At 35.6% G+C, this 27,125-nt stretch overlaps 2 protein-coding genes across 3 annotated transcripts; both read right to left on the bottom strand.

Moving 5' to 3' along the window:
- On the bottom strand, positions 1-8,481 carry LOC130803073 (uncharacterized). 2 transcript variants are annotated; one of them, XM_057667236.1, is made up of 2 exons: positions 8,199-8,481; positions 1-749 (listed from the first exon to the last, which is right to left on the bottom strand). In XM_057667236.1, exons 1-2 carry the CDS (start codon positions 8,331-8,333, stop codon positions 126-128), a joined length of 759 nt encoding a protein of 252 aa, XP_057523219.1. In that variant the 5' UTR covers positions 8,334-8,481; the 3' UTR covers positions 1-125. The 2 variants fall into 2 exon arrangements, with proteins under 2 accessions (XP_057523219.1, XP_057523220.1); XM_057667237.1 differs by lacking the exon at positions 8,199-8,481 and adding an exon at positions 7,863-8,144.
- A 540-nt stretch (positions 8,482-9,021) lies between these two features.
- LOC130803072 (clathrin heavy chain 1-like) lies at positions 9,022-26,830 on the bottom strand. Its single transcript, XM_057667235.1, has 30 exons — positions 26,497-26,830; positions 26,016-26,220; positions 24,391-24,479; positions 24,187-24,265; positions 23,947-24,074; positions 22,795-22,893; positions 22,607-22,715; positions 22,197-22,276; positions 21,857-22,084; positions 21,697-21,762; positions 20,254-20,370; positions 18,877-19,074; positions 18,665-18,781; positions 18,463-18,522; positions 18,237-18,323; positions 17,889-17,972; positions 17,663-17,797; positions 17,508-17,570; positions 17,327-17,431; positions 15,093-15,205; positions 14,761-15,013; positions 14,507-14,643; positions 14,147-14,425; positions 13,060-14,062; positions 12,222-12,707; positions 11,897-12,067; positions 11,593-11,778; positions 10,664-10,786; positions 9,731-9,841; positions 9,022-9,513 (listed from the first exon to the last, which is right to left on the bottom strand). The coding sequence occupies exons 1-30, from the start codon at positions 26,539-26,541 to the stop codon at positions 9,352-9,354; spliced, it is 5,118 nt and encodes a 1,705-aa protein (XP_057523218.1). The 5' UTR covers positions 26,542-26,830; the 3' UTR covers positions 9,022-9,351.
- Positions 26,831-27,125: the final 295 nt, after the last annotated feature.

The raw sequence follows: 27,125 nt of genomic DNA, 5'->3' as shown, positions 1-27,125 counted from the left end.
TGGGTTATTTTTCTAACAAGTAACACATCTATTTCCATTAAAACACAGATGGGTAATGTATACAAACTAAATTACACATTATGATTCAAAACATTTATATGTTCTGTTTGAAGCAAATTGCCATATTATAATTCATTGTAATGAATTGCGCCAACTTTCCATACGATGTAAGTTGTTGCAAACATGACTGTGCTTATAAAAACAAAAGAAAACCCGATCAGAAACAGATCGAAACCTCCAGGTAAATCAAACGTAAGACCCTTCTTTGGCATTCCTCTTTTGCTGTCATCAAACAGGTTTGTAGGAGCTTGCGGAAGACCCTTCTTTCCTTTCTCGCTCTCTTTCAAAGCATCCAATACACTACGCCCCATTTCAGATTTAGAAGGCTTGGAATCTGAGTAACGACTCAGAACTCGTGCTGCCCTTAATCTCTCTCGCGCGGTTAGTGGCACTTTCTTCTGTGCAGATTGCACATCAACATCAGAAGTGATTTTGTTCACTTGATCGGAATCAGCGACAACATTTTTTTCGGATTGAATAGCTGGAGGAGAAGAATCTGTGGAAGCTGGAACGGGTTCTACATTTGAACTTTCACCATGGTCTGTAATTATTTGATCACTCTCTGCGACTAATAGATGTTTGAGCCTTCTGTTCAACCTCATGGTTCGCCTTGATTTGGCCGGGAAAAAGGAAGCACTGGATACATGATCGATTTTTGGAACACACGATTTAATGGAGGATCCAGAGACCTGCACATTTGTTTTGTAAGAGGGTATGACAACGAAATGTAAGAGTAGACAGAAAATTAGAGAAAGTAGATGCCTATAGCAGAATCTCGAGGGATCATAGTGAGTGTTATTAAGTCGTTTCATAGTTTTACGAAAGCCTATAGAGTGACAGAAGGCCAATCACCAATGTAAGAATCTTTTTTTTTGAAGATCACCAATGTAAGAATCTAAATATGAATAACGTAGAAGGATGCAATTGATAGACTGTAAACCGAGGAAGACCCTCTGAAACTCCAAAGCCTCACTAAACCCCATATGTTGGGGGTTGATGCCAAACGACACTAGAATCCGACACTCTACATAGCACAAAAACATTTATTGGACACTCTTCAACACCCAATACGACACCTGACTCTCAGACAATTTCAAGTAAATAAGAGGTGATATGTGTCCTTTATTTAGACGGAGCCAAGGATTTATAGTTTCTGATTTAGATTATAGTAGACTACAGTACAATGACCACTAAATCATGTTCACTTCTAAGTTATGTATTTATGTGAAGTTGCAGATGATGTTTACTCTAAGGATCAATCGAAAACAATCTTTTTGTTATCACTTATCACTAACAATGGTAAGCTTGCGTACACCCGACCCCCCGAAACCCCCAAACTCCACCGTAGGTGGGACTTGGGACTCACTTAATGGCATCTGGGTAATGGGATGTTGTATAGAGGTGCACCAATACATAATTTTTAGACAATGTAAGAAAAGACACTGGATGCCAGCATCATCCCAAAGTCACGCTGGGTTTGGACTTTTTAAATTCATGAACTATCACCCCAACAGCAGCAAGTTCCTTAGAAGATACAGAGAGCTTGATCTTGCAAATGATCATTCCATGGCAATAAAAAGACATCAATAGTTAGGCAATGCGTGATTGGAATCTACAAAAAGAATCCAAGATCCCCTAATTAAGACTCCAGTTCTATCATTCTAATAGCTATACTAAAAACCTCAAGCACTATAAAGTATAAATACAGAGCCGAAACGCAAGGGTAAGACAAACAAAAAACCCAATAACCAGGCAAAGAAAAGGTCGAAAACGCAAGTGTAGAAAATTATAAGTGACAAGTATAGATCAGTGGAGTACATCCACAATATTAGAACTCATCAAGTAAAATCAAATTTCCTTCAATTCAATGAGACCGGAGATGGACTATATCAAAAAGGCTCATTAAATCATGTGTAATTTTTACTCATGTGAAGTTGTAGTAGATGTTTGCTATGATCAATAGGAAATAGCCTCTTTGTCATCACTAACAAGGGTAAGGTTGTATACATCTAATCCCTTCAAAGCTTGCCTAGGCGGTAATAGCTTCTTAATGATATTAAAGTAATGAAATATCAAATTTAAGAGCATACACTCTCAGCTAATGTGACAACAATCTACAAATGGATGGATGCATAAAATGAAATTTCCCTTCAATCGCCAAAACCGCAGCAATGTTAAAGTCGTATTCGGCGTGGCAGTTTAAATAATTGTTATTAGTTTGATGAGGCTAAAATGCTACTTACTTTACCAAAAAATGTCATTATTCCGTAAAGTAGCAGTTTAAGTTGTGTTTACTGTTTTAGTGGTGCAAGTAGGTTTTCAAAATATTACAATTTGCAGCTGTTAGAAAGTCCATTTGAATTCTTCTGTTTGGAACATCAAGCATCTTCACTTTATTAGTGTAATTAGTCTTCACTTTATTAGTGTAATTAGGACCTAATTAAATAATTTGTGTATAAATACTATTGTAATTACCTTATAAAATATACAAGAGAAAAACACAGACTTTACACTGTATTTTGTCTTGGTATCAGAGCCAGTTCCGATCACTGACCGCCGGCAACCCATAAGGCTCATCATCTACCATGGAAACCGATAACAAAGCTGTTATTCAAAACCCGGTCACTATGGAAAATTTAATGCAACTGTTTGCACAATTAAACTCCAAAAAATCCACCACAGAAACTCAGAATTTTCAACCTATTCAAATCCCAGAAAAATTGAATCACACAAATTTCACAAAGTGGGCAAAGCTAATGCAACTGGAACTCGGCGGCAGGGGAAGACTCAATCACATCACTGCCTCCCCGCCAAGCCTAGAGGATCCAGAGTACACAAAATGGTCACAACGAGATTCTTTGGTAATCTCGTGGATAATTGGAAATATAGATCCAGAGTTACAAAATCAATTCTTGGATTACCCTACCTCGAGAGATTTGTGGCAAGGGATCGAAATTTTATACGGCGGGACCAAAGATGGGCTCCAAATTTTCGACCTTATGGTCAAAGCAAACAAAATCCAGCAAGGAAGAGATCCAATCGAAGTATACTATAGCAAACTTACCGGAGTTTGGAAGGAGATTGACAGACGTTCACCAAATCCGATGAACAGTCCAGAAGACAAAACGATTTACAATCAAATAACCCAGCAAAACCGATTGTATCAATTCCTAGCAGGGGTTGATGAAACCCTTGATAAAGATCGACGGGATATTCTCAATCGTGAACCTCTTCCAACACCAGAGGAGGCGTTTGCAATAATACGAAGAGAGATAAACCGGCGAGGTATTATGAGAACCGAACCACCAAAACCCTCACAAATCGAGTCATCGGGAATTGGTGGTGGGTTCACTGTAAGGGGAAGAACGGAGAAACCCAATTTCCGTCGAGATGATGAGAAATCAGGACTCAGATGCACCCATTGTGGAGGTGCGAGACACACCAAGAAGGGGTGTTTCGAGATTATCGGCTACCCGGAATGGTGGGGAGATCGGAAAAGGAAAGGAGAAAAGAAGAGCGTGGTGGCCGTGGGTACCAGTGAGGCACCAGCAACAGGTGGAGAACACGGAGGAGAGGGAGGAGGCTGTGGAACCTCCCTTGCTGCTTCAGGTATGGCAGAGAAAGCAAAGGAGGGAGGTATGTCGTTTTGTATCCTTGAATCAAATTTATATGGCCCTTTGTCATGCCCTAATTCCACACGTAACCCTAAGGGCCCTAGTCCTAGCCCATTTCGTTTCAAGCCCAATGGAAAAAACGTGAATCATGAAAATAAAAACACATTAGGACTAGTTTGTGAACCGAATAAAAATCCCAGATGGATTTTTGATTGTGGAGCAACTGACACTATGACATTTGATTCCAGTGACCTTGAAACTATTTTCCCACCAGGAAAAAATAATGTACAAACAGCCAATGGAGAGATGGTTAAAACAGAGGGATTGGGTGTTATCAGAATTTCAGATAACATCAAATTATCAAATTGCCTTTTCATACCAAAATTATCCCATAAGTTACTTTCAGTTAGCCAATTGACAAAAGAATTAAACTGTATTGTTAACATAAATTCTTCTGGTTGTACTGTTCAGGATGCTCAGACAGGGGAGATTATTGGGCATGGTACTGAGGAGGGAGGACTGTATTATGTTACTCAGATGCCTCACCAAGGTAAAGCAATGCTTGTTCGCGGGACGGTTGAACAGCAGCTTTGGATGTGGCATAAGCGATTAGGTCATCCGTCTTTAGGATACCTTAAGAAACTCTTCCCTAATCTTTCCAGTTCCAATGTTTCTTTTGATTGTGAAGCTTGTATCCTTGCTAAAAGTCATAAACACGTTTATCCAAACAGTGATAGTAGAACTGATAAACCTTTTGTTTTAATTCATTCAGATGTGTGGGGACCAGCTCCCGCGTTCAATAATCATGGTTTTTTATATTATGTTACATTTATTGATGATTGCACTAGAATGAGTTGGGTGTATTTCCTTAGAAACAAATCTGATGTCTATAAGACATTTGTCTCTTTCTATAAAATGGCACAAACACAATTCCAAACCCAAATCAGAATTCTTCGATCTGATAATGGTACTGAGTATAAGAATGTCGACATGAATCTTTTTAATGACACAAATGGCCTTATCCACCAAACCACATGTCGTGATACCCCACAACAAAACGGGGTAGCAGAAAGAAAAAACCGAACTCTATTGGAAATAACCCGGGCCATAATGATTGAATCTGCTGTCCCCGCTTATTTTTGGCCTGAAGCCGTCGCCACAGCCACTTACCTTACCAATCGCCTACCTACAAAGAGCCTAAATTTTTCTACCCCGTTAGATACCCTAAAGACTCATACTAATATTCCTTCTACTCATTCATTACCACCTCGGGTCTTTGGTTGTGTTGTGTATGTTCATTTGCCTAAACGAGAAAGGAATAAACTTGAACCACGGGCTGTTAAGTGTGTTTTTGTGGGATATGGGATTACTCAAAAAGGTTACCGCTGTTTCAACCCAGTTAATAAAAGGTTATATGTTACCATGGATTGTGATTTTGTTGAAACAGAGTTCTATTACCGCCACCTTCCATCTAAGGGGGAGACACCTAATGAGGGTATAGATCTGAGTTGGCTAGTCTACCCAAGACTGAGTGATCTCGTCCCAAAAGAACAAGTAGGCGATACCACGAAGGCAACTGATAACATTACACAGTCTGACTTCACCAATATTATGCCTGTTTCTACTGTGTCTGAGTCTCCAGTTCAGGAGAACATTGAGGTACGTGCTTTAGACTCGGGCCATATTAATGATTCTTGGATACCTGAACCTGCTGACAGTGAAAATGTAGATTCTGAAAATGTAGATTCTGCTGACAGTGAAAATGTAGATTCTGCTGACAGGGAAAGTGTGGATTCTACCGATATACCTTCTGATAATGAAAATGTAGAATCCCACACCGATCATTCAATGGGTTCTAGATATGAACTACCACCTAGGAGCACAAGAGGTATTCCCCCAAAGAGGTATGATCCAGAGTTTGAGTCTCAACGTTCAAAATATCCTATGAACAAAGCATGGGAAGGTAACTTGTCTATACAAGCAAAAACCTTCATTACAGCTCTTTACTCAGAAGGTGTTCCCGGTACAACAGAAGAGGCATTGAGGAATGAAAACTGGAGGTCAACCATGGAAGATGAAATAAATGCACTAATCCGGAACAACACTTGGGAAAAGTGCATATTACCCTCTGGAAAAAAACCTGTTGGCTGTAAGTGGGTCTTTACAATTAAGCACAAAGCAGATGGCAGCATTGAGAGATATAAGGCGAGGCTAGTAGCTAAAGGGTATACACAGACTCATGGGATAGACTATGATGAGACCTTCTCTCCAGTAGCAAACTTCAACACCATTAGAGTTCTTTTCTCGATTGCAGCAAACAGAGACTGGCCCTTGTATCAGTTTGATGTAAAAAACGCGTTTCTTCATGGAGATCTGTCTGATGAGGTTTATATGGAAGCTCCACCAGGTTTCTCACGTGGTTTTAGTAAAGGTGAAGGGTGCAGACTAAAAAAGGCTCTTTATGGGTTAAAACAGTCACCAAGGGCATGGTTCGGGAGGTTCACAATGGCAATGAAGAAATTTGGGTACAAACAGAGTAATGCAGATCATACTCTGTTTCTGAAGAGAAGAGGCACGAGAGTAACCTGCCTTATTATATATGTTGATGATATGATTATAACAGGAGATGACAAAAAAGAAATAGAACGGTTGAGAAGCAAGTTGTTCAAAGAATTTGAAATGAAAAATCTCGGAAGTCTGAAATATTTTTTGGGAATTGAAGTGCTTAGATCAAGAATGGGAATTTTTATATCACAGAGGAAATACATCTTAGATCTTTTGACAGAAACAGGTATGATTGACTGCAGACCTGCTGATACTCCTATGGTGATGAATCATAAACTCCAGATCCTTGAGAATGCTGAGTTGACAAACCAAACTCAATACCAGAAGCTTGTTGGGAAACTGATATACTTGGCTCATACTCGACCAGATTTAGCCTATGCCGTGGGAGTGGTTAGTAGGTTCATGCATAAGCCTCAGAAACAGCATCTTGATGCTGTATACCGAATTCTGCGATATCTAAAGGGAACTGCTGGAAAAGGGGTTTTGTATAGAAATCATGGACACCTAGATCTACATGCCTTCACAGATGCAGATTGGGGAGCAGACCGTGATAGTAGGAAATCTACTTCTGGTTACTTTGCCTTTGTGGGAGGGAACTTAGTCTCCTGGAAGAGCAAACTGCAAAAGGTAGTAGCTATGTCCAGTGCTGAAGCAGAGTTCAGGGGAATTGCAAAAGGTATAACTGAAGCTCTTTGGCTCAGAAAACTCTTAAAGGAACTTGGGTATAACCCCGAGAAAAGTTGTGAGTTGTACTGTGATAATATGGCAGCCATACGAATATCTGAGAATCCAGTGCAACATGATCGAACTAAACATGTAGAGATAGACAGGCATTTCATTAAAGATCATCTTGACGGAAAAGTGGTAACCCTACCCTTTGTTCGGTCAGAAGATCAACTAGCCGATATTTTAACAAAAGCTGTCTCCACACGAGTATTTAATCAAGCATTGAGCAAGTTGGATGTTAGGGATGCTACCATTCAACTTGAGGGGGAGTGTTAGAAAGTCCATTTGAATTCTTCTGTTTGGAACATCAAGCATCTTCACTTTATTAGTGTAATTAGTCTTCACTTTATTAGTGTAATTAGGACCTAATTAAATAATTTGTGTATAAATACTATTGTAATTACCTTATAAAATATACAAGAGAAAAACACAGACTTTACACTGTATTTTGTCTGCAGCATTCCAAAATCAAAAGATTAGTTTTAAGATTTTCTCTACTTTTTCTCAAACAAATCATACTCTAACAAGTACTATAAACGCCATTTCAACCGAACAGTTTTAATTTACAAAGCTTATTAGACATCTCAATATCTAATTAGTTACAGTTGTACACTGTAGCCCGTAGATACCTGTAGCTACCCACAGCTACATCTACTTATACGGCTAACAGGTAATAGCTACGTTTCACCAAGTGCACATAGTCTATAATATGGCTGTGACTACTATAGCTCAGCCTTAAGCTGTCTAGTATATGAATCACAACTTCCCCTTTTAGCTTTTTTTTTTCTTTTTATCTAATCAATCTATTTTGGATTTATAAAACCACAACATAACCAATACTATACTGAAGTATAATTTAGGGTAAGAAAACGTAAGAATTCCAAAATCCTCTCATACCTTGCTAATTATATTCATGTTATTTCCCAAATCCCTAACTAATTTTCAAACATGCTACATCATCCCAGTGCAACTATGGTTCCATAACATCAAATTTTGTTCAATTTCTTCAGCTTGAGAACCATTAAAAAGAAAAAACTACAAACAAAATTTACACAAAATTAGTATAAAAAATACACAAAAAATAGTAAATAACAAGAAATCAAGCAACCAACTCTACGTAGCTAAAAGTTTTCTTAATCTCAGATCAAGCGTTCGAGGTTTGGTGCATACGAAAAGGAAATCAAGCATGTAAAAGAAGAAAAGAGAGAAGGAATTAAAAGCGAAAATACCCACAGAATTAAAAGAGACGACGGAGTGGAGAGAAACCGCCATCATTGGAAGGTGGAAAGCCAAAGCTGAACCATAAGAGCTCCCCCAAGAAGGTGTAGGCGTTTGTGGCACTAAACTAAAGTTTAGATAAATTTTCATTTTCTTGATAGACTTAGCCACTTTGCCATGTCTCTTTCATTTGCGCGTGATTTACAATGGGGATGGATATGGATCTTGAATCCGTGTATTGACTTGGATTTGACCTTTTCAGACCCTATGGTTCCTTTAGATTTGAGTCCAAATTTTTTGATCTATATTCAACCCATTTTCGAGTATTCGACTCGTGGGGCTAATGAAAATAAAAAATTATATGTAATGTTAGTAATGGATGAATGCCTAGGAGTGAGGAAATTTATCTTTATGAATAATGGTAATTAGTGAATGAATAATATAGGAATAATTTACATGAATTGTACTATAAATATGCATGCTTGCATTACAATTGAGTTCGAAAAATATATAAACCTATAGGTACTACTTATATAAATAAGAATATAACAAATTAAATAAAACGAACAAAAATAAAGATTCACTCCCTCAAACCTACTTTATATCTCTAAATCTCACTAATGTTTTTATTTCTTACAATTGGAACTTCAAAAATACATAAATATTGACTACATATACTTCATCTTAGAGTATTTTTGCATTCAGCCATAACATGTTATTTTTGTTTTTAAATACTAATTTAAACTTGGTAACCATAATGTACATTTGCACTATTGTTTAAAAGTTATAAAATATATTATACTATAGGTAAAATACTAAGAAATTCAAAGAACTTCGTCTATAAACGAAATCAATTAAATTTAAAATTAAGATTAACATTGTGAATAGCCGTCCAAAATCAATTAGCAATTCCAAAGAATCTTCGGCTTGCTTACAAGGTACAAAGAATAGCAATCAAAAATAATAATCTCATTGTCAAAAGAATGAATATGATAATACAAAAATGTACAACTAATATAATCACGTAAAAGAATTTAAAGATTAAAACATTATTCTTTAATCACCCTTTCATTGTTGAACTTAGTATAGCAGACAAGAAATTCTCAAGCACCAGCGCAACAATTTGAGGTGAAGCAAGACGGGTTAGAAGTTTGAAGGGGTGTGGAAATTAGTAACCTCCCATTGGTGGCATTCCAAAGGGTGGCATAGGAGGCATGCCTAAACCTCCCATGGGAGGCGGTGGTCCATAACCTCCCATTGGTGGTGGAGGCATTGAACCAGGCATTGGAGGAGCAGGCAAAGCAAGAGGCAGCAACTGAGCGTACATATTCTGCACGAAACGAACATATTAGTTTATAAATACTTTATGAGCTACTTCTATGAGAGAGCGTCTCTCGATGAGACAACATCAAAAACAAGAAGATCATATGCTAATAATTTTTATTATTGCCTTATTGGACTATTTACCCATCTATTGTCTCATGGATGAATTTGTGATACTTCATAGGGTACAAGAAAGTAGTGAACGAAAGATCATATGAAGCTACCTGTTGAGCAATAACATCTTTTTCTTCTTGTTCTTTTGCTTTTGTTTCTTTTTGAGCCTCAATTTTGTCCTTAATGAGTTCATCAACCTTGCCCGTGTACTCACGAATAAACTGCAGGAAAACAGTCAAGGAATGGCAGCAAATTAATGTTTCTATGGCATGATAACTTTTGCAATTTCTCATTATTGATGACTTCGAATAAGTAAATCATACATTCTTTTTATATCTTACTCCTATTATGCGTTTATTTTAACATATTCAAACTCTTTCAACCTCTAAACTAAAATCGCCAAGTTAACACTTGATCAAATAGAGAAAGAAGTTTATTTTTAGAAGGTAAGTTGCATCAAACAGAGTATACAAGTTAACTGTACGTAATGATTTTATTTAGATGATAGAGTAAATAATAAAGCTTTAATGAACTATCAAAATTCTAAACACTTGCTGTAAATCAATAATGATAAAGAATATTGTTGTTTGGTTACTTAGTTTGGTTAAAATTCAAACAGAATACTTTTGTTTTGTTAAATAATTTGGTTTAATTCAAACAATAACTTTAAACTTGAAATCATATGCTGTCCCAAAACTTGCAATGAAATATTCGAAAAATCTAAAACAAGCAATCAGTTGGCAATAACTAATTGTTTAAAAATATTAGCAATAAAACAAGAACTATTTTTGTTGAAAAAATTGCATACTATATCTTTCCAAAGATAGTAGTTATCTATCAAAAATTTACAAGGAACATTATATTTGTTAGATAATATATATAATTAAACATATAAATGGGGCAAACTTAAAATGAATCATATATTAGAATTTTTAGACAACAATTTAAATATACCCCCCCAATTTCATTAAGCCTTAAACAGTGGCACTTATGACCTCAGCACAGCTGACTACAATGAAAACTAGGAAAGCCAAAACAATTACCTGCAACAAATATGGGAGGGCAAAGTCAATCATATTGTTCATCCAGGCGAGCTCAAGGGCAACATCTGGTCGTATGACATCATAACAAATGAAAAGGGAAGCAGCAAAGCACTCTTTCTTCCCCTGCAAAAGTAACTCAATAGAAGTTAACCCCAGAAAAGACACACTTAACAGTGAACAAAAGATGACCTGAAACAAGGAGGCCAATCAAAAATACAACTGCAGTCCATTACTAATACCACAAAATGTAGGTTTCAATAACGGTCAGATGTATCAACCTGTTGATGCTAATAGCAAACTTGGTAATGAAAAAAAATGGATCAATTAGAGAGTAAATGCTATGATATTACCCTAGCAGCCCGTTTACTTATTGGTATTAATTAAATGGTGAAAATAGTAATGTAAATTAAATGTAATTTCTCTAGAAAAACTATTTGACAAGGTTTATGATTATACTTGTCGTACTCTAATCACTTTTTTATTCACCAAAATCATTCTTATCCACTACTACTTGGATAGGTGGTATTAGGTGGTAATGGACAACTGTGAAAACAAAAAAAAACAAATGCTTGAAGATGAGAGCTTTAGCAAAACAAAAATGACAACATATTTTACAAAATTAGCACTAAATCCATTCCCATTACCACCATTTAATACCAATGACCAAACGACCCGTAATAATTGACGAACAAATTGGCCTTTAAAAAAAAATTCTTGTCTTGCACTTAGAACATAACCTATAATGAATATATAACCACAAAACTATTTGTTCCATCATTAGCCCCTCAATCTCCCCTCCAAGGAAAACAAACCTTAATATAGTGAGAAAATAAAACCCCATAAAGAATCTTGCAAGCCAGTTTGTGCCAAGCAAGTAGTCCTCAATAAAAAAAATTACAAAGATAAAAAAAAAAGACAAACAAACATACCTCCTGAATGAAATAAATTAATAATTCTTCTGCCAGCTCACGTTCACCAGATTGTGAGCATGTTTCCATTGCATCCCTATAATGTTTATCTTTTTTAGAAAGTGCAATAGACTGCTTCCATCGACCTGCCTTCTTATAGATATAAGCAGCAACTCGTCTCATCTCAAGAAGTTCATGTTTCTCAATCTGTCATAAACATAGCAATGTAAGTGCGAGAAAAATGTGCTCGGTGTCTGACTTATGAAACAACAGTATAAACCTGCCACAGCACTACTAAGTCAAGTCAATACTAGAAGCAGGTCACCTTTTGTGCTAGTCCTATCTGATCAAAGTTATCATGTAAATCAATTGACTCTCGCAATCTATCATAGTCTTCCTCCTCCACATATATTTCATTCAGTGCCTCATTCACTGCAGAGACATTGTTGCTTTGGACAGCAATCATGTATGGCTTCACAAGATGGATATTACCCGCCTGTGAAACAAGAGATACACATTTAGTGAAAAGATTACCCTGACAACTACCCAAAAAAAAAAAAAAAAAACATGATCAATATTAAATAGGATTCCAAACACTCTGAGGCATCAAAGGCAATTCATTTATAAGCAAAGAGGAAAAACTAACCAACCTTTCTCATTATGTCAACAACACGTGTATGGTCCAGGCGAAGAGCCAGCACATTAAGCATGTCATTAATAAGATCAGGATGCTCCTGTAGGTAGAAGTGTACAGCTTTGTAGTATAGCTCAACATTGGCAACTTTCACCACAACATCCTTGAACTGCATGTGATCCCAAGCCTCGGGAGAGTGATTCATTACAGTAACAGCAGCATTATCAAATTCATCATACTGGATGTACAGAAACGTAAGCTCTTTCCAGTGCTGCTGTTCATCACAGGCTCGGATAAGTTTGGGAATATTCAGACGAGTGGAGAACAGTTTGATGTGCTCCATAAGCTTCTCAGAGCGATATCTAGCATAAAGTACTCCCAGCTCGGTAAAAATGCCCATGTGTACACGTTCCAATCCCAGACCGCTTTCCATTAATGAAATTATCTCATTAAAACAACCCCTGTTCTGGTAATACTGACTGACCTCCTCCATGTCATCCACCTAAAATTTTTTGAAACAAATAAGATGATTTCCCTAGTACCGTGAAGAAAAAGAAAATACAAATCATTACAATAGATTAATATCAAATTTAAGGCATATGGACATAGCTTATTGAAGCTTATGACATTCTTATATAAAAACAAAAAATGGAGCCCTTTTCTTCATAAAAAAAACTTTTCAGGAATGCAGCAATGCATATTCAACAATTTGAGTTATTTCCGATCAAAACATCACTGTAGATATACTTGAGTAACTTTTTAATTTACCTCATCACAACCTAATAAGCTTTACTAACTTGAACAACAGCTGAAAGCCTGAATGTAACATTTGGCTTGGAATATAGCAGTAGTACCTGTATAATAATGTTAAGACCACAAATCTGAGCTAATCTGAACTCTTCAGCATCAACACATGCAAAGCAAACTTCTTTCCAAGTCTTTGCGCTATTTGCTTTTCCTGCTGCATCAACAGCACTTTGGAATTGCTTTAGCCTCACCAGGGTGACAGCTAACTTTGCCCAATTGGATATAAAAGCATAAATTATCTTTGCAGCTTCATATAAAGCTTCATCAAACAAGCGATCACCAACACGTTGGAGGTTGGCAACATTTGGCATGAGTATAAACTCCTCAATGTCACTCAACCTATCAATCTTAGCATAAGCATAAATGAGTTCATCATCCACCCTAGGCTCCTTGGTTTGCTGCCTAACCATAAGAAGATACTTAACCAAGTCATGGTAAACATCTGCATCTGCAGCAGCACGAATCACATCCAAAAATTGAGTGGCATCCTCGGCACGTATAAATGACTCTATTGCATCACTGACCAACCCAGCCCTCAACTGAGCTTTAGCAACTTGGCTCCAAACAGCATCCTCTTCAACTCGGAATGCAAACTCCACAGCCCGGTCAATGCTTTGTATGTTATCCAATAACACATTAACAGCCTGCACGTTCAGATTGAATTTCTTGAAAATTGCAAATGCTTCTTCGTAGAGCTGGGCCTCAACAGCCACTTCTCCAACTGCAGGTCCATCAAAGTTATCCAGCCTGTTGATGTAATCCATAACTCTGGATGAATCTGCCTTGATGGCTGTCAAAATTAGGAGGTTCTGCAGATTTGAATTTCCACTGAATGCCGAGTTCTGAAGAACAATCTTTTCAAGAAGCTCAATCAACTCATGAGGAAGATCAGCTGTCATAAAAGCCTTAACCGCAGCAGAAACTTGTTCGGGACTCTTGCTTTCAGGCAAAGCAGTAGACACCACTTGATCAATGATCTGCCTTCTATACTCATTCTCGGGATTGAGGACCTTCTCCCAAAGATCACCATCCATTCTTTCAACAACATACCTGAAATATCAGAATGACCAATAAGCACCTTCAATATATTATACCACAACCATGAGAAGGTTAAGATAAAATCCTGTCACGAACCTTGCTTGCAGCTTGAACAAAGAATTCTTATTTGTGACATTGATAAGCTCATCATCACATTGCCCACGCCTATAAGCAACAACTGCAAGGGTGGGGTCACGTTTCTCACAATACTTACCCACAACACGTGAATCATAGTATGGGTTTGTTGTGAGGAAATGTTCAGGATTGTTGTTACTCTCAATGATAATTTTTCCCAGAGCATTGTGCACATGAACATCTTGACTTCCTTCACCAACAAGATGCTCAAGAAATTGGGTGAGCAAACGAAGTCGATTCCTGAAGCATACAAGAAAAAATGAGAAAGCAAACAACAAAACAGTGAACCAATGGTAAGATTATACAACACCATGTCAGCACCTCTTCTCACATTCCTCCACAAGCGGCTCAACTGGGAGGAGAGACCGAACAGAGAGTATCAGACCCTTGATAAAATCTTCAGGACACTCATCATCAAGCAGCTGCCCAACAACTAGTGGTGCATTCCCCGGATTGACCTAACATATCAAGATGGGATCTCGTCAGATAAAATTGTATACTGCATAAGCAAAGTTCAAGCATCTAAAAGAAAAAATCCACCAACAGAGAGCAACCCTACTAATTAGATGGCATACCTTCTGAACATAACCTTCAATATATCGAAGCATGTTGTTTACATATAGGTAGTGTGTGAGATCAGGAACAAAACCAAAACGATCACACACATTAATTAGTGGACGTGCATCAACAAGCTTGGCTTCCATCAAGAAATTTTTCGTCTTTTCAGCATCATAAAAGTTGGACTCTCTAGTAACTCGTTCCACTTCTTTCAACTGTCCAGTTTTAGCAGCTGCTTCGATGTATTTAAAGTGAATATCAGGATCCTCACTGCATTGATAATAAGAATTGTGTCAATTGCCATGATACAACACTCAGAAATTGAGCCACACAAGTAGAAGGATAATACCTGGAGCTCAAATATGAACCAAGGAAAAAATATAGTCCTTCATATGATTTAAATTGCTCAAAGAGTTTTATGCATGCATCAACTCCTAACTGGTCACTGTATTCTTTAGCGGTCTGCAAACGTAAACAAAAACATAAACATTTTTTGAATTAGCAATACGACATCATGCTAGCTTAGCATTAAAATTGATGACATATAGTTATTGTGCTTATGACATGCTCTTTCCACCTATGCAAATTATAATATACACCATGAAGTAAAACACATTGTAGTCCGTGCTTTCTTTAAAGGGGTTTATGCTTTGTTAATTTCTTTTTATTCCTTTTCAATTTTGAGGAACTTAGAAAAGGAATAGATAGCCAAAAATGACGTGGATTACCTGAGTGAAGAATGACATGAAAAAATAATATTTGCACAAGTACTGAATAGATATGAATGCACGATCATTGGAATTAACTCTTTTTAGTTTTTTAGATAAAGGCTAAAGCCAAAAAATCTTCATTATTGACGATCTCTCATGTTTATTCGTTTTGGTTCATGAAGTCGACCCCAAATTTTTGGTAATATAGTTTTGGCATTGTTATGTGTTTTTATTTTCTTTTTTGAAGTGATTAATTACTATCAGAGATGGCCATAAGAGGTTCCCACCAGTTTCGGGTCGATTCGACTAAAAAGCCCAGTCAAAAATCATTTTAATTCATTTTCAAGCTTAGTCAATTTTGAGCACATTCATGCTGATTCATCAATAAATGTTTTAAAAAAATTTAAAAACAAAATATGAGCAGAACAAAACCCGTGTGGCTTCAATTTTTCATTAACATAGTGCAAAAATGTGGCAAAAGTCGCAATCGCGGTAACGAACACGCTAATGTAGTAACGGAAGTGATACGGCAACGATTATCGTAAATCCAAATATAGTTCGAATGCATGTGATATGATATTCCTCAATACAGAGTCTTTTTACACGTTTACAACGCATGAAATTTCGGGTATGGTTTTTAGTTTGTTAAATTATGGTATCAACCAACATCAATGCTAGGGAGTGATTGATGAAGAAAACAAAGAATGAACTTGATTTAAGTATGTGTTTTGCTTCATTTATTTTTATTAATAAAAGAAAAAATTACCTAGAATAATCCAACATTTTCATGATTTTTCTACAATAATCCCACCTATTGATTAACTATGAATAATCCCAACTTTAGGGGTATTTGCCTAGAGTAAACTTGGGTAACCCCATGACCAGCTATAGTAGGTAATTCACCAAAATAGTAAATTAAAAATTAATTTGAAAATTTACTAAAAAATTCCGAATAATAAAAAAATGATAAAATTTTTTTGCACATTTTTTAACATTTTTTTCGACATTTTATTTTCTTTTATTTTTTTTAAAAAAATAAAACTCGCTATAGCAAGTCATCCGGTTACCGGGTTCACCTAAGGAAAATACCCCTCGAAGTTGGGATTATTCAAGGTTAATCAAAAGTTGAGAATATTGTAGGAAAATCATGAATAAGTTGTGGATTATTAGGTAATTTTTCCTTGATTAAATTGATGGTTAACTTACAAAGAGTATCATAATTATTAGTAAATACAATCACTCAAACCCTAATTTTAAATAACTGACATACACAAAAAGCTAATACACAAGCCAGTTCATAGACGAATCGGTCCGTTCATGACCAGTTCAAGAATGGGACAGTTCAGATTTGGCTTCTGCCTGTGCCTGTGCCTGGTCGCGTGCTGTTTATTTAAGTATTTAGACCTGTGCCACCCTGAATTTTCCAATTCAGGTCCGTTTTAGGGTTGACCCTCCCATTGGCCACCTCTAGTATTTTAGGAGCAGAGTCTCGAGAGCATTAAAAGTATAGTACTGCATGGTGTAAAGTACACATATATTGGCCAACAGAAAACCAAAGTCTATGCCATCTCTTGTCATCAGAATATCACCAAAATGGCCATATCTGAGTAATAGTTGTTGATTACCAATTACCACTTTTTGTATAAATTATACTTTTACCAAGGCCAGTTTATAGACTTTGAAATTACCAAAATAAATAAACTTTGACCGACCATAATGGCCTGTTGTAATTGGACAAAATAATCAATGAGCATACAAAACTATAATTAAAAACACACAAATAAAAACACAATTAGTAATAGCCATAACAATATTTGTAGTAATTATAGTCATATTCATAGTGTATTAGAATATCAAAAAATAATAAGTATACCTGGACAATAATTTGAAGGTTGCCCCTGAGATTGACAAGTAAAAGGTCTTTCATGCACTCTAGTGCCCACTCACGAGAAAGAGTCCCAAAGAATTCAACAAGTGCCTGCGCATGGAAAAAATATCAACAACATGACAATCACTAGAAGTACATCAAATAAAATAAGGTTTATGGTACAGACCTGTGGTTCTATTGCATGGGTATTCACAATAACACGTTTAATATCTGGTAAATCAGTATAGTGCTGCAAGCAAACAGAATTAAAACAAATCATTAAGGAGTTACAGTTCAAAACATGGATTAAGACCAAGAAAACAAAGTTTGAAGACTATTTACCCGAAGAGCTTGTATGTAAAGACCAGCTTTTTCACAAAGCTGAGCAACTCTAGAACGATCATAGTGACTGAACATTCCATTTGCTAAAATGGCATCAGCCACATTAGGAAAAGTAACAAGATTGATTTCCAAAACCTTCATAAATAATCCATGAGTCAAATGCTAAGCTATTACAGATGATTGTTAACATATCTTAACTATACAGTCAACAAAACTTATGGCATACCTTCGTTTGCAGAAAACCATGCTCTGGCAAATTTGGCTTTAGAACATCAAGCAAAAATGCAGTTGCTTCGCGGATCAAGTTTCTCTGAGCAACACAAGGGGAGAAAAGGGTTCACACTTCATACTTTGCTGGATGAAAAAATGAATGCGGTAACAACCATAGGAAAGCTATTTCCTTAAAACAAGATGGCAAGGAGATTATAGGTATAGAACTCCCAGCTTCAAATTCCAAATATATATATATATATATATATATATATATATATATATATATATATATATATATATATATATATATATATATATATATATAATGATAAATAACACAAAACCGAAATCAAATCCACACCTGAAGAAAAAGATCTGTAATCGTGTTATAATCAACGGGACACCCTCCCTCCATTTGAGACATCATCAGTGCAAAATTGACAGCACCCTGTAATGCGAAATAGATAAATATGCAACAATTACAACAAACTACCAAAAATCATTTCATTAGTAATTAAGAAAAGGTAAAATAACAACGGGCTCTTTTCAGGCAAAAAAAAAGGGTATGTCGAAGAAGATGAAAACACCTGTGGATCTTGTCGAAGAATAGTTTGGAGAAGGAACAAGTAATCTGGTGTATAACCGACCTACATGAATAAGAGAAATTTAAAGATTGCATTATAGCCCATACAAGAGTGTAATGCAAGAACCACAATAGGCTAACCCGGAGAATAAAATTAATAGGCTTCAAAATGAATTAATGCTTAAAGATAAAAGGATCCCTCTTACCTGCTTCGAGTAAATGAGAATTTTGTCGAATTCCCGGCGCTCAGCAAAGGCAGCAACAACCTTTGGAGTAGCTCTAGCTTTGATGTATATCTTCAAGGCGAGATCGTTGTCAACAGTCTGTCAGATAAAAAAGAGGCCACGACATCAGATAACACTCTATAGTAACGAGCAATGATATTAGTACAAGAAAACCATATAATAACAACAAGTACCTTCACTAGATCTCCAAGTTCCTCGGTGCACTCCAGTTTATCCTCTGCCAACCAATTCTCCAGAAGATTTTTCTTGTTCTGATTCACAACAAGGCGGGACAGTTCTAAGGATTCAAATGCATTGAGTTTTCCTCTGGTCAGAAGTGTCCCAAAGTATTGCAACAAAGGTGGTGTCTGCCCTGATTGAACAGGAACACTCTGCAATGATAAACCACCAAAAGTTAGCACAAACCACATAGTAACAGTAACAAACAAAATTGTGATCACGTTTCAAGGGGATATTGTGCATCTCAAAAGAAGATTGAGTATAGCAAAGCTATCTATTATAGACAGTCAAAGTTGTGCAAATTATCGTAATCAATAATTTTGAATATATCTATCCAATCTGAAGCGCGCACATTCCATTACCCCAAAGGTCGTTAGGTGGCTCCAACAAGGATACTATGTAGGCAGGATTTGTGAGGTCAGATGTTTGCGACTTTACCCTTGTGATAACAAAAAGGTAGTTTTTGATTTACCCTTGATTAAAAAAAGGTGATCTGAAACGTCACAAAGATAAGAAGCGCACATAATTTATTACCTCATTTGACTATAGTTCATCATAATCTGAAACCAAAGAACTTTAAAACTAAAAATAAAAATAATATACAATATCTAATCAATACGAAGAACAAAGACAAAATCTTTGATATAATTAAACTTCAACATACATGAATTTGTTAACGTTTTTTGTTTCCGGTAATCAATTTTCTTGAAAACTAAAAACCAAAAATTGGAAACCAGAAAAGGTGGTTATCAGTTTTCAAAATCATGTTCCCAATAAATTTGCCTAATTTTTAATTCATTAGAGGACATATATCACATGACTTTAAAAATCAAAAAAACAAAAACAGAAATCACAATAATACCAAACAGACCCTTAGCAATGATTCCACAAGTGCTTATAGTTTTGACTTTTGATTTATATCAAGATAACCTTAGGGATGACAAGAAATATGAAGAGAACCAAGATGCCTGAGGCCACAACTAAGAATCTAAGACATGCAAAAGGATCGCTAGTGTTTTTCTTTTCTCTAATGTTTGCAGTATAAAAAGTTGTGTACTCCATCAACGAGTATGAAGCTATTTCTATTGCTTCCATGGTATGTCTTTACGCAGGAATGAGGTCGGACAGAATCAAAGACAAAGGTGAATACAGATGGTGCAGATTGAAGTAAGACCAACTAGAAAAATAAGAAGAGACAAGTCAGACAACAGTCATAAGTTGTTGTTACCCAATTATTAAAAAAAACACATGCAGCAGATGCCAAATTGAACATGTGATCCATCATCAATACTAATGAAAAAAAATACAAAGTCTTGCAGCTACTCTCCCACCTGAAACTTCGAAACTGTGTCAGGAGTACGCAAGATTCCTTGTGGAGATTCAGCAGCAAGCTCAGCTGCTTCCTTGTACTTTGTTTGAGCAAAAAGTTCTTGAAAGCGTTGGACAACCTGAAAACAGTACAACATGGCAACTCAGCAATAACAGACAAAATTCCGCCTCTGTTAAACCTTGAACCCAACATTCCAAGGGTAAGGCACAACAACAAAATTAAATTTTTGCATTTGCCATTGAACATAAAGAACGATCAACAAATGCAAACAGAATCAACAAAGTTTAGGTTGAAATCCTAAAACATGAAGCACAAAAGTGAATCAAGAAGGATTTTGCTTTAGAGATGTTGCCCACTTCTTTAAGAAGAGTTTTTACATGAAAGTATGAAAGGCAACAATAATAACGCCAAAGCCGTAATCCCTTAAGGTACATGGAAATGAGACATTCCTAAATAAAAGGTCAATCCTAGAGTCTATTAAGTGATTTTATAATGATTAATCCTTAAGTCTACTTAACTAAAGCATCAACAATGGTAATTTCACTATGAAATATAAATCGATGCCTATGTTAGCAGGATAAGTAACTATAATTGATTTAATACAATAATGTCAAAGCCTTAATCCTTACAGATGGGCCCGAGTACATGAACCAAAACTAAATCAATTCATTAAATTTCTTCCTGTAGTGACCTATTGTAAGGTCTCCATCGTTCTAACTCTTGATAGCCCTAACAAGTCCATGCCAAAAATGTGATTGAAGCTATTAACCGAGAAGGGCAACAAAGTTTCATTCTCAAGTTTTTATAGATAACATTTTGTCTTTTAGTAGTTTGCTTGATTCAGTTGTTTTAAGTATTTGTTTTAGAGAAGACAATAATGAGGCTCATAGATTTGCTCGATGGGCTTTTCCTAGTTCTTATAACAAGTTTTGACTTGATGGTGGTCCTCTTTGGCTTACCAACTTTCTCCTTGCGGACGTTACTCTTAAATATATTAGCATACCTTTTCCTTCAAAAAAAATAAATAAACAAAAAGTTCATGTGCCGGTTGTCACTCTCAATTGGCCAAAAAAAAGCCTTGAAAACACAAAGAGATACCAAAAAGTTCTTATAAGAGATAACAAAAATGCCACTAGTAATAAATTTCCAACGGCTTCAAAAACATTTAAATAAATTCTTTAAAAATATAAATTATTATAATTCCTTTCTTCTTTACAGAATTGTTTAGTGTTCACTGTTCAGTCCTAAACATTGCAGGATTTTCATAGCCAAGCAAAATAACACAAGCCATCTGTTTTGAGTCATTCAGCTGAAATGCTTTTTAAGAAATTAACATCGGCAAAAAAGAATGTGAGACAACACTCAACTTCAAAAAACCAATACATAAATATTGAATGATTAAAAAAGTGCCATCGGAAAACTGAAAAGCCATCCGACAACCTACCAGATTTTCCGCACCAGGGAGATTACCCCTTTTGGCAAGATTTACAGCAAGCTCCAAATTGTTCAACTGCAGCAACCCAAGAACATCATTAGTATGTTACTCTCTGTAGCAGCTTAATAATTTTATTCAAATCTTAAAACGAAAGTGTCCAAAACGTTACCTGGCCACTGACAAAAGGAACAATAGAAGCTTCATTAACGGTAGCAAGAAGCACTTGCCCCCTCCTGTTGATGGCATAGAAACCTCCAGCAGACGTGGCCTCTGATGTCAAAAAAATGGGATCCGGACTAATTCGATTCCGATAAACAGCACTCGCAGACTCAAGGTCATACACAAATAACAGGCCAAGCTTGGTAATAACATATATCAAACCATATTTTTGGGATATCTGCAGAAAAGATTGACGCAAAGTTCATATGGAGTTGCAAGGAATAGAACTGACAATGAAACAAGCACTTCAATGCGCTTAAAATATAAGTTGACACACTCTAGATTAGTACCTGCATTGCTACTGGGAAATCGTCAGCAAAATCAGGAGGGAAGAATAGATCAGCTTGTTTCTTTGTAAAACTTGCTTTTCCTGTCAATATTATACAAAGATCAGAACATAGAAATACCACATATATTGGTGAGGATAAACATAGGATTAAATGCATTAATAATTGGTTAGTTCAGGATTATGTCAGGCAAAAAAGAATTACATCGACTAAAACTATATTTTAGCAATATTTTAAATTACCCATTTCTAAAAAGGCAATATATCGTTGTTAGCAATGAGTGTACAGAAACAAAAAGTGACAAAAGTTTGGCATAAAGGAGATACTTGAATCAAAGAAAACTAAATCAAAACACATAAAATTTCACATGAAGAAAACAGTGGACATTAAGAACAAGAAGCAATTTGGGAAACCTGGCTGAGCACCGAGCTCTATGATGTGCAGCTTAGATGTAACCTGGCCAGCATTCATGGACTTTGTAGCAAACACGATAAGAGTAGAGGGATTTTCATTTCCAGGGACCTACGAACCATGTGGAAGTATTATGGAATACTGAACATATGAGAGACATCAAGAAAGCAAAAAAGTGAAAAAATTATACTTTGAATGAAGCAAATGATGCAGCATGAGCTTCAAGAGCTTGACTGCGCTGCTGATCCACAGAAAAAAGCTGCATACTTCCTTTGACAAGTTGAGGCCTCTATAACATAGCAATTGTAATTATATTAGTGAACAGGCAGAGTTGGACAAAAGAAAGAGAAAAGCAAATCCACTTTTTTGATCTTGAACTGAAACATCACTAACAAAAGTAAGCTTAAAAGACCAAATCAAGCTGTTATGCAGAAACAAGAATTGCACACTCAACAGGTGTCCTTCACTTGTACACCAGAAGAAGCAATTAAGCATACAAATCTTGACAATATGTGCTTGACACTATACTGACAATAAGAAAATGCCATTAAGATAGTACAGGAATTCAAACAAACAAAAGCAATAAAAGTAGAAAGTATACACCTATGGCTATGAGAAAAGTACACCCCCAAAACCTAAATCACGACCTGATAAACAACCTTACTGGTACTAATTCCATTCAGTCCCAACACCAACATAGTTTTATTTTAAAGAGGACAACAATAATGCATACTACATTATTTCCTACAAAGAAGTAGAATAATATTTGTCCATAAACTCTATGAAGCTTCACATTTTCTCAATAAATTTTAAGCCCATCTTAGAGCCTGACATTCTGATACCAAAATATTAGATTCTCCTATTCATTTCAATTTTCAGAATAGATTTCATCATTTCTCAACAACAATTTTCAGGTTGAACACAAGTATGTACTTGGTACAATCACTCATCATAATTGACTATAGGATAACATAAAATAGCAATATAAAAAAATATATTTTATGCACCAACTTTACAATGTATCAACTATCAAATGTAAAGTTTTTAGTGTGACAAAAAAAAAAGAATAATTATTGTATGACAATGCAAGGGAGCACATAGATAAATTAAAGTTGAGATTACCGGATGAAAAAAAAACAATAACAAAGTTGAGTTTTCATAATGCAACAGAGTACATAGATTTTCAAAAAAAAAAAAAAATCTTCATAGAAGTATTTTATATATGACGCTCATGACTGAGTTGGGTCAATCCATTAATGCCAGCCTCACATGAACCATTTAAAACACAAGCCTTTGAGCAATAAGAGCGCAACAGAAATAACCAGATTATAAGTTTCTGTACCTCTGGTGAACCAGGTGCAATACCAATCAAGACCAACCACTTTTCAGAAGGATCACATTTATAGTTAATTATTTGGTTGTTTGCCAAATTAGCAGTCCTTTCAAAAACTTTTACAGGTTGAGCATCCCCTGCATTTTAATCGTCATAAAAATGTCAATGAAATAATCAAATTAAACAACCAACAACTAATACGACAGTATAAGGGGATTCGATGAGGTAATAGTCAAAACTACATCCCACCTTCAATTGACCAATGATAGACTGATGTTTGTGTCACAAGTCCAAGCATTTTTGGAGAAATCCACTTCCAAAAGACAATCTACACCAAAAAAAAAAAAAAAAAAAAAACAAATACCATGGGTTCAAAGAACAACAAATATAATTGGAAGGAAAGATGCACTACAACCCATCATAATAGGGTCTATCATGGTCACAAACATGTACCTGCTCAGGCATCTGATGTGATTTCACCTTTGTTTTTGATTCAATGTTAAATATTTGTAAATGATCCTGAGTGGTACCGGGAAGTTGAGCTACACAAAGGCCATAAAAAATCATAAAAATGTCTCTTTTTCATTGAAAACTCAATACACGAGAAGGATAAATATCATTCAGGTGAGCAACATATATGGGTTACATGAACGTTTTTGAAAAAAGCCGAGTATACAAAATTCTCTATATGAGCTAAGTCCACTTTTTGGAAATTTAGACTAAGAATATGAGTTAAAAGTCACACTAGCAGTTTCTCATAACAAATCTGACCAAATTAAAAATTGTTTTTGTATTAACATCTTCCTCACTGACAACCCACATCTCAGTGCTGAAAACTAATAATTTGAAACTACTGCTAGTTCATCATACCTCAATTCAAATATCATGAAACCGCATGAAGTTCATGACAAACCTACTTTTCCATTTCATATCGAGATAACTTTACATGAACAAAATCCATGACATGAGCCATGAAACTCGGCATACTTTATACCAATCTCATACAGTTTATAAACACTCTCCTATATTCCAGTGCAATATGTTTAAAACATGATCAATCTAACAAATCAGGCTGTCAATTTTTTGCGGACTGAACATTTGGGTCCCCACATTGGAAAATCACATATTCGTCCTTCAAATCATTGTATCATCAAGAACCTCGCTTCCATAATCACACTCGAGAATACCTTACAATACATACCTTTGATCACATCTTATAAATAAAAGATAATCATCAGGAATTCGAGAAAATTAGACTTGTATCAATGTGTATCATATTGCCGAGCTTTATTTAATATGTAATTTTTAAAAATTGGTCAAAGTGTGAGTGTGACTTTAGGAAGAGAGTAAAAATTAAACATGAGCTACAAGGACCATCTAGCACAAGGAAAATGAGATCAAACATGGGAAGAAAGCCTACTAACAACTAAAAACAGCTAGCTAGAAGTATCAAACACAAGTATACCTCAACATAACGTACAATAATTCCAAATGTTCTACACAAAAACCTATGTCCACTTAACCAATATCGAAGCAAATAATTCGTAGCAGGTGTTTAGAATTGTTTCAAAAACAATCGATAAATAGGCATTTAAATGATCTCGTCGATCTCAATTCCCACTGAACAAGCTCACAATACCCTTCTTGAATGGATTATGAACATATAAGTCTTCCACATTAAGCATATACAGTCCTATATAAGACCTAAGGATAACTCAAGACTTTGGTCATATTGATCACACTCGTCAACCTAACAATGTAAATAACTTGCACATGATAAACTACAGATCTTCATAATAGTCATCAAGCTTCGCATAAAAGCAAAATTTTAGCAAGTCTTAAGTGAGAACTACCTTCAGCAATTTACTGTGCACATTCGAAAAAAACCTACAAAATATAACCGCCCTCTAGAAAACTAAAAAGATCACCTAGTATCACAAACAGCACATACGGAAGCATAGTATCTTATTTGGTTTATTTCATGTTCTTCAATCAACACAAGGAATTCCAAAGAAAAAAAACACTAACGGATTTCAGTATGATTCAATTGTTATGAGTTACCGAAATATCAATCCAACCTTTCAACGCAAGAATTCGAGTATTCGCATTCATGAGAGCAGAATCCGCCGTGATTGGCCTTCGTAATGGTTGCATCGGCATATTCATATCAACAATAACAACACTATTCTGCGGTGCAGTTTCTCGCACACATATATACTTCTCTGATTCCATCGTCACATTATTGAATGTGATGAATTGTGGATTTATTCCAATACTCGGCAACTGCAAACAATCGCAGGAAATCAAACAAAAAAAGTCATAACAGCTTCAAACAATTTCCTAATTTATGTCATTATTCAATCACATCACTAATCCATAACAAGCACCCTACGAAACTGCATTTTACCAATCTTCTAATCATAATTGCACAACATCAATATTTATCCAGATCTAGCCATTTTTCTCAATGTAAACCAAGATCAACATGCATGCTTTACAAAAATGGCAAATAACACGAAGTAAACCATGGATGGGAACAAATTTATAGGACTAACTAACCGTAAGAATTTCGCGTATGACAACCGGAGCATTAGCAGCCGCCATTGTTATAAAATCGAATCGTCAAACAATCGAACAAAATTGTTGATTTGAATACAATGAAGGAATTAATATTACAGAAGAACGAAAAGTCAAGCTACCGATTTATGAGAATGCAAAAAACAGTTCGTCGAAGATCATCACGATGTGAAATGAATTACAGAATTAGGAATCTGAAAGAAATTTCTAAGGTACAAGAACTATGAACGAAAATGAATTTTTAGAGATCGTGTTTAAATGTGATGTTAGTGCAAGCGCTGTATACATAGCTTATACATACTTCTATTCCGTTATGTTCTTAATTGAAATATTATTTATTTTTTTAATACTTTTTGGTTTGCTCTAGCTGTTTGTGTTTTACTTTCTTGATGGATCAGATCTGACTTGTCTGAATCATATTTTAAGATGTTTTACAATTTCTATAGCAACAGGCTCATTTTATTTGGCATATACTTATGATATAAAATATACTTAAGTGATCATTTTATTTGGCATATACTTATGATATAAAATATACTTAACTGAAATCTTGTTTGATTCGTCTTAATGTATATTTTTATAATATAAATTTTTTAAAAAAATTATCGTAT

The sequence above is a fragment of the Amaranthus tricolor genome, chromosome 16 (genome assembly GCF_026212465.1).
Source record: "Amaranthus tricolor cultivar Red isolate AtriRed21 chromosome 16, ASM2621246v1, whole genome shotgun sequence".
NCBI lineage: Eukaryota > Viridiplantae > Streptophyta > Magnoliopsida > Caryophyllales > Amaranthaceae > Amaranthus > Amaranthus tricolor.
This window is presented reverse-complemented; position numbering and strand designations above follow the sequence as displayed.

What these genes read in the sequence shown, in the direction of transcription:
- LOC130803072 (XM_057667235.1), bottom strand. Translation starts at nt 26,541, where the DNA reads ATGGCGGCTGCTAATGCTCCGGTTGTCATACGCGAAATTCTTACG. An exon ending in TCATACGCGAAATTCTTACG is followed by an intron (nt 26,221 to 26,496) that starts GTTAGTTAGTCC and finishes GATTGTTTGCAG; the next exon opens with TTGCCGAGTATTGGAATAAA. An exon ending in TTCCTTTTGTCAGTGGCCAG is followed by an intron (nt 21,763 to 21,856) that starts GTAACGTTTTGG and finishes GGGTTGCTGCAG; the next exon opens with TTGAACAATTTGGAGCTTGC.
- LOC130803073 (XM_057667236.1), bottom strand. Translation starts at nt 8,333, where the DNA reads ATGAAAATTTATCTAAACTTTAGTTTAGTGCCACAAACGCCTACACCT. An exon ending in CCGTCGTCTCTTTTAATTCT is followed by an intron (nt 750 to 8,198) that starts GTGGGTATTTTC and finishes ACAAATGTGCAG; the next exon opens with GTCTCTGGATCCTCCATTAA.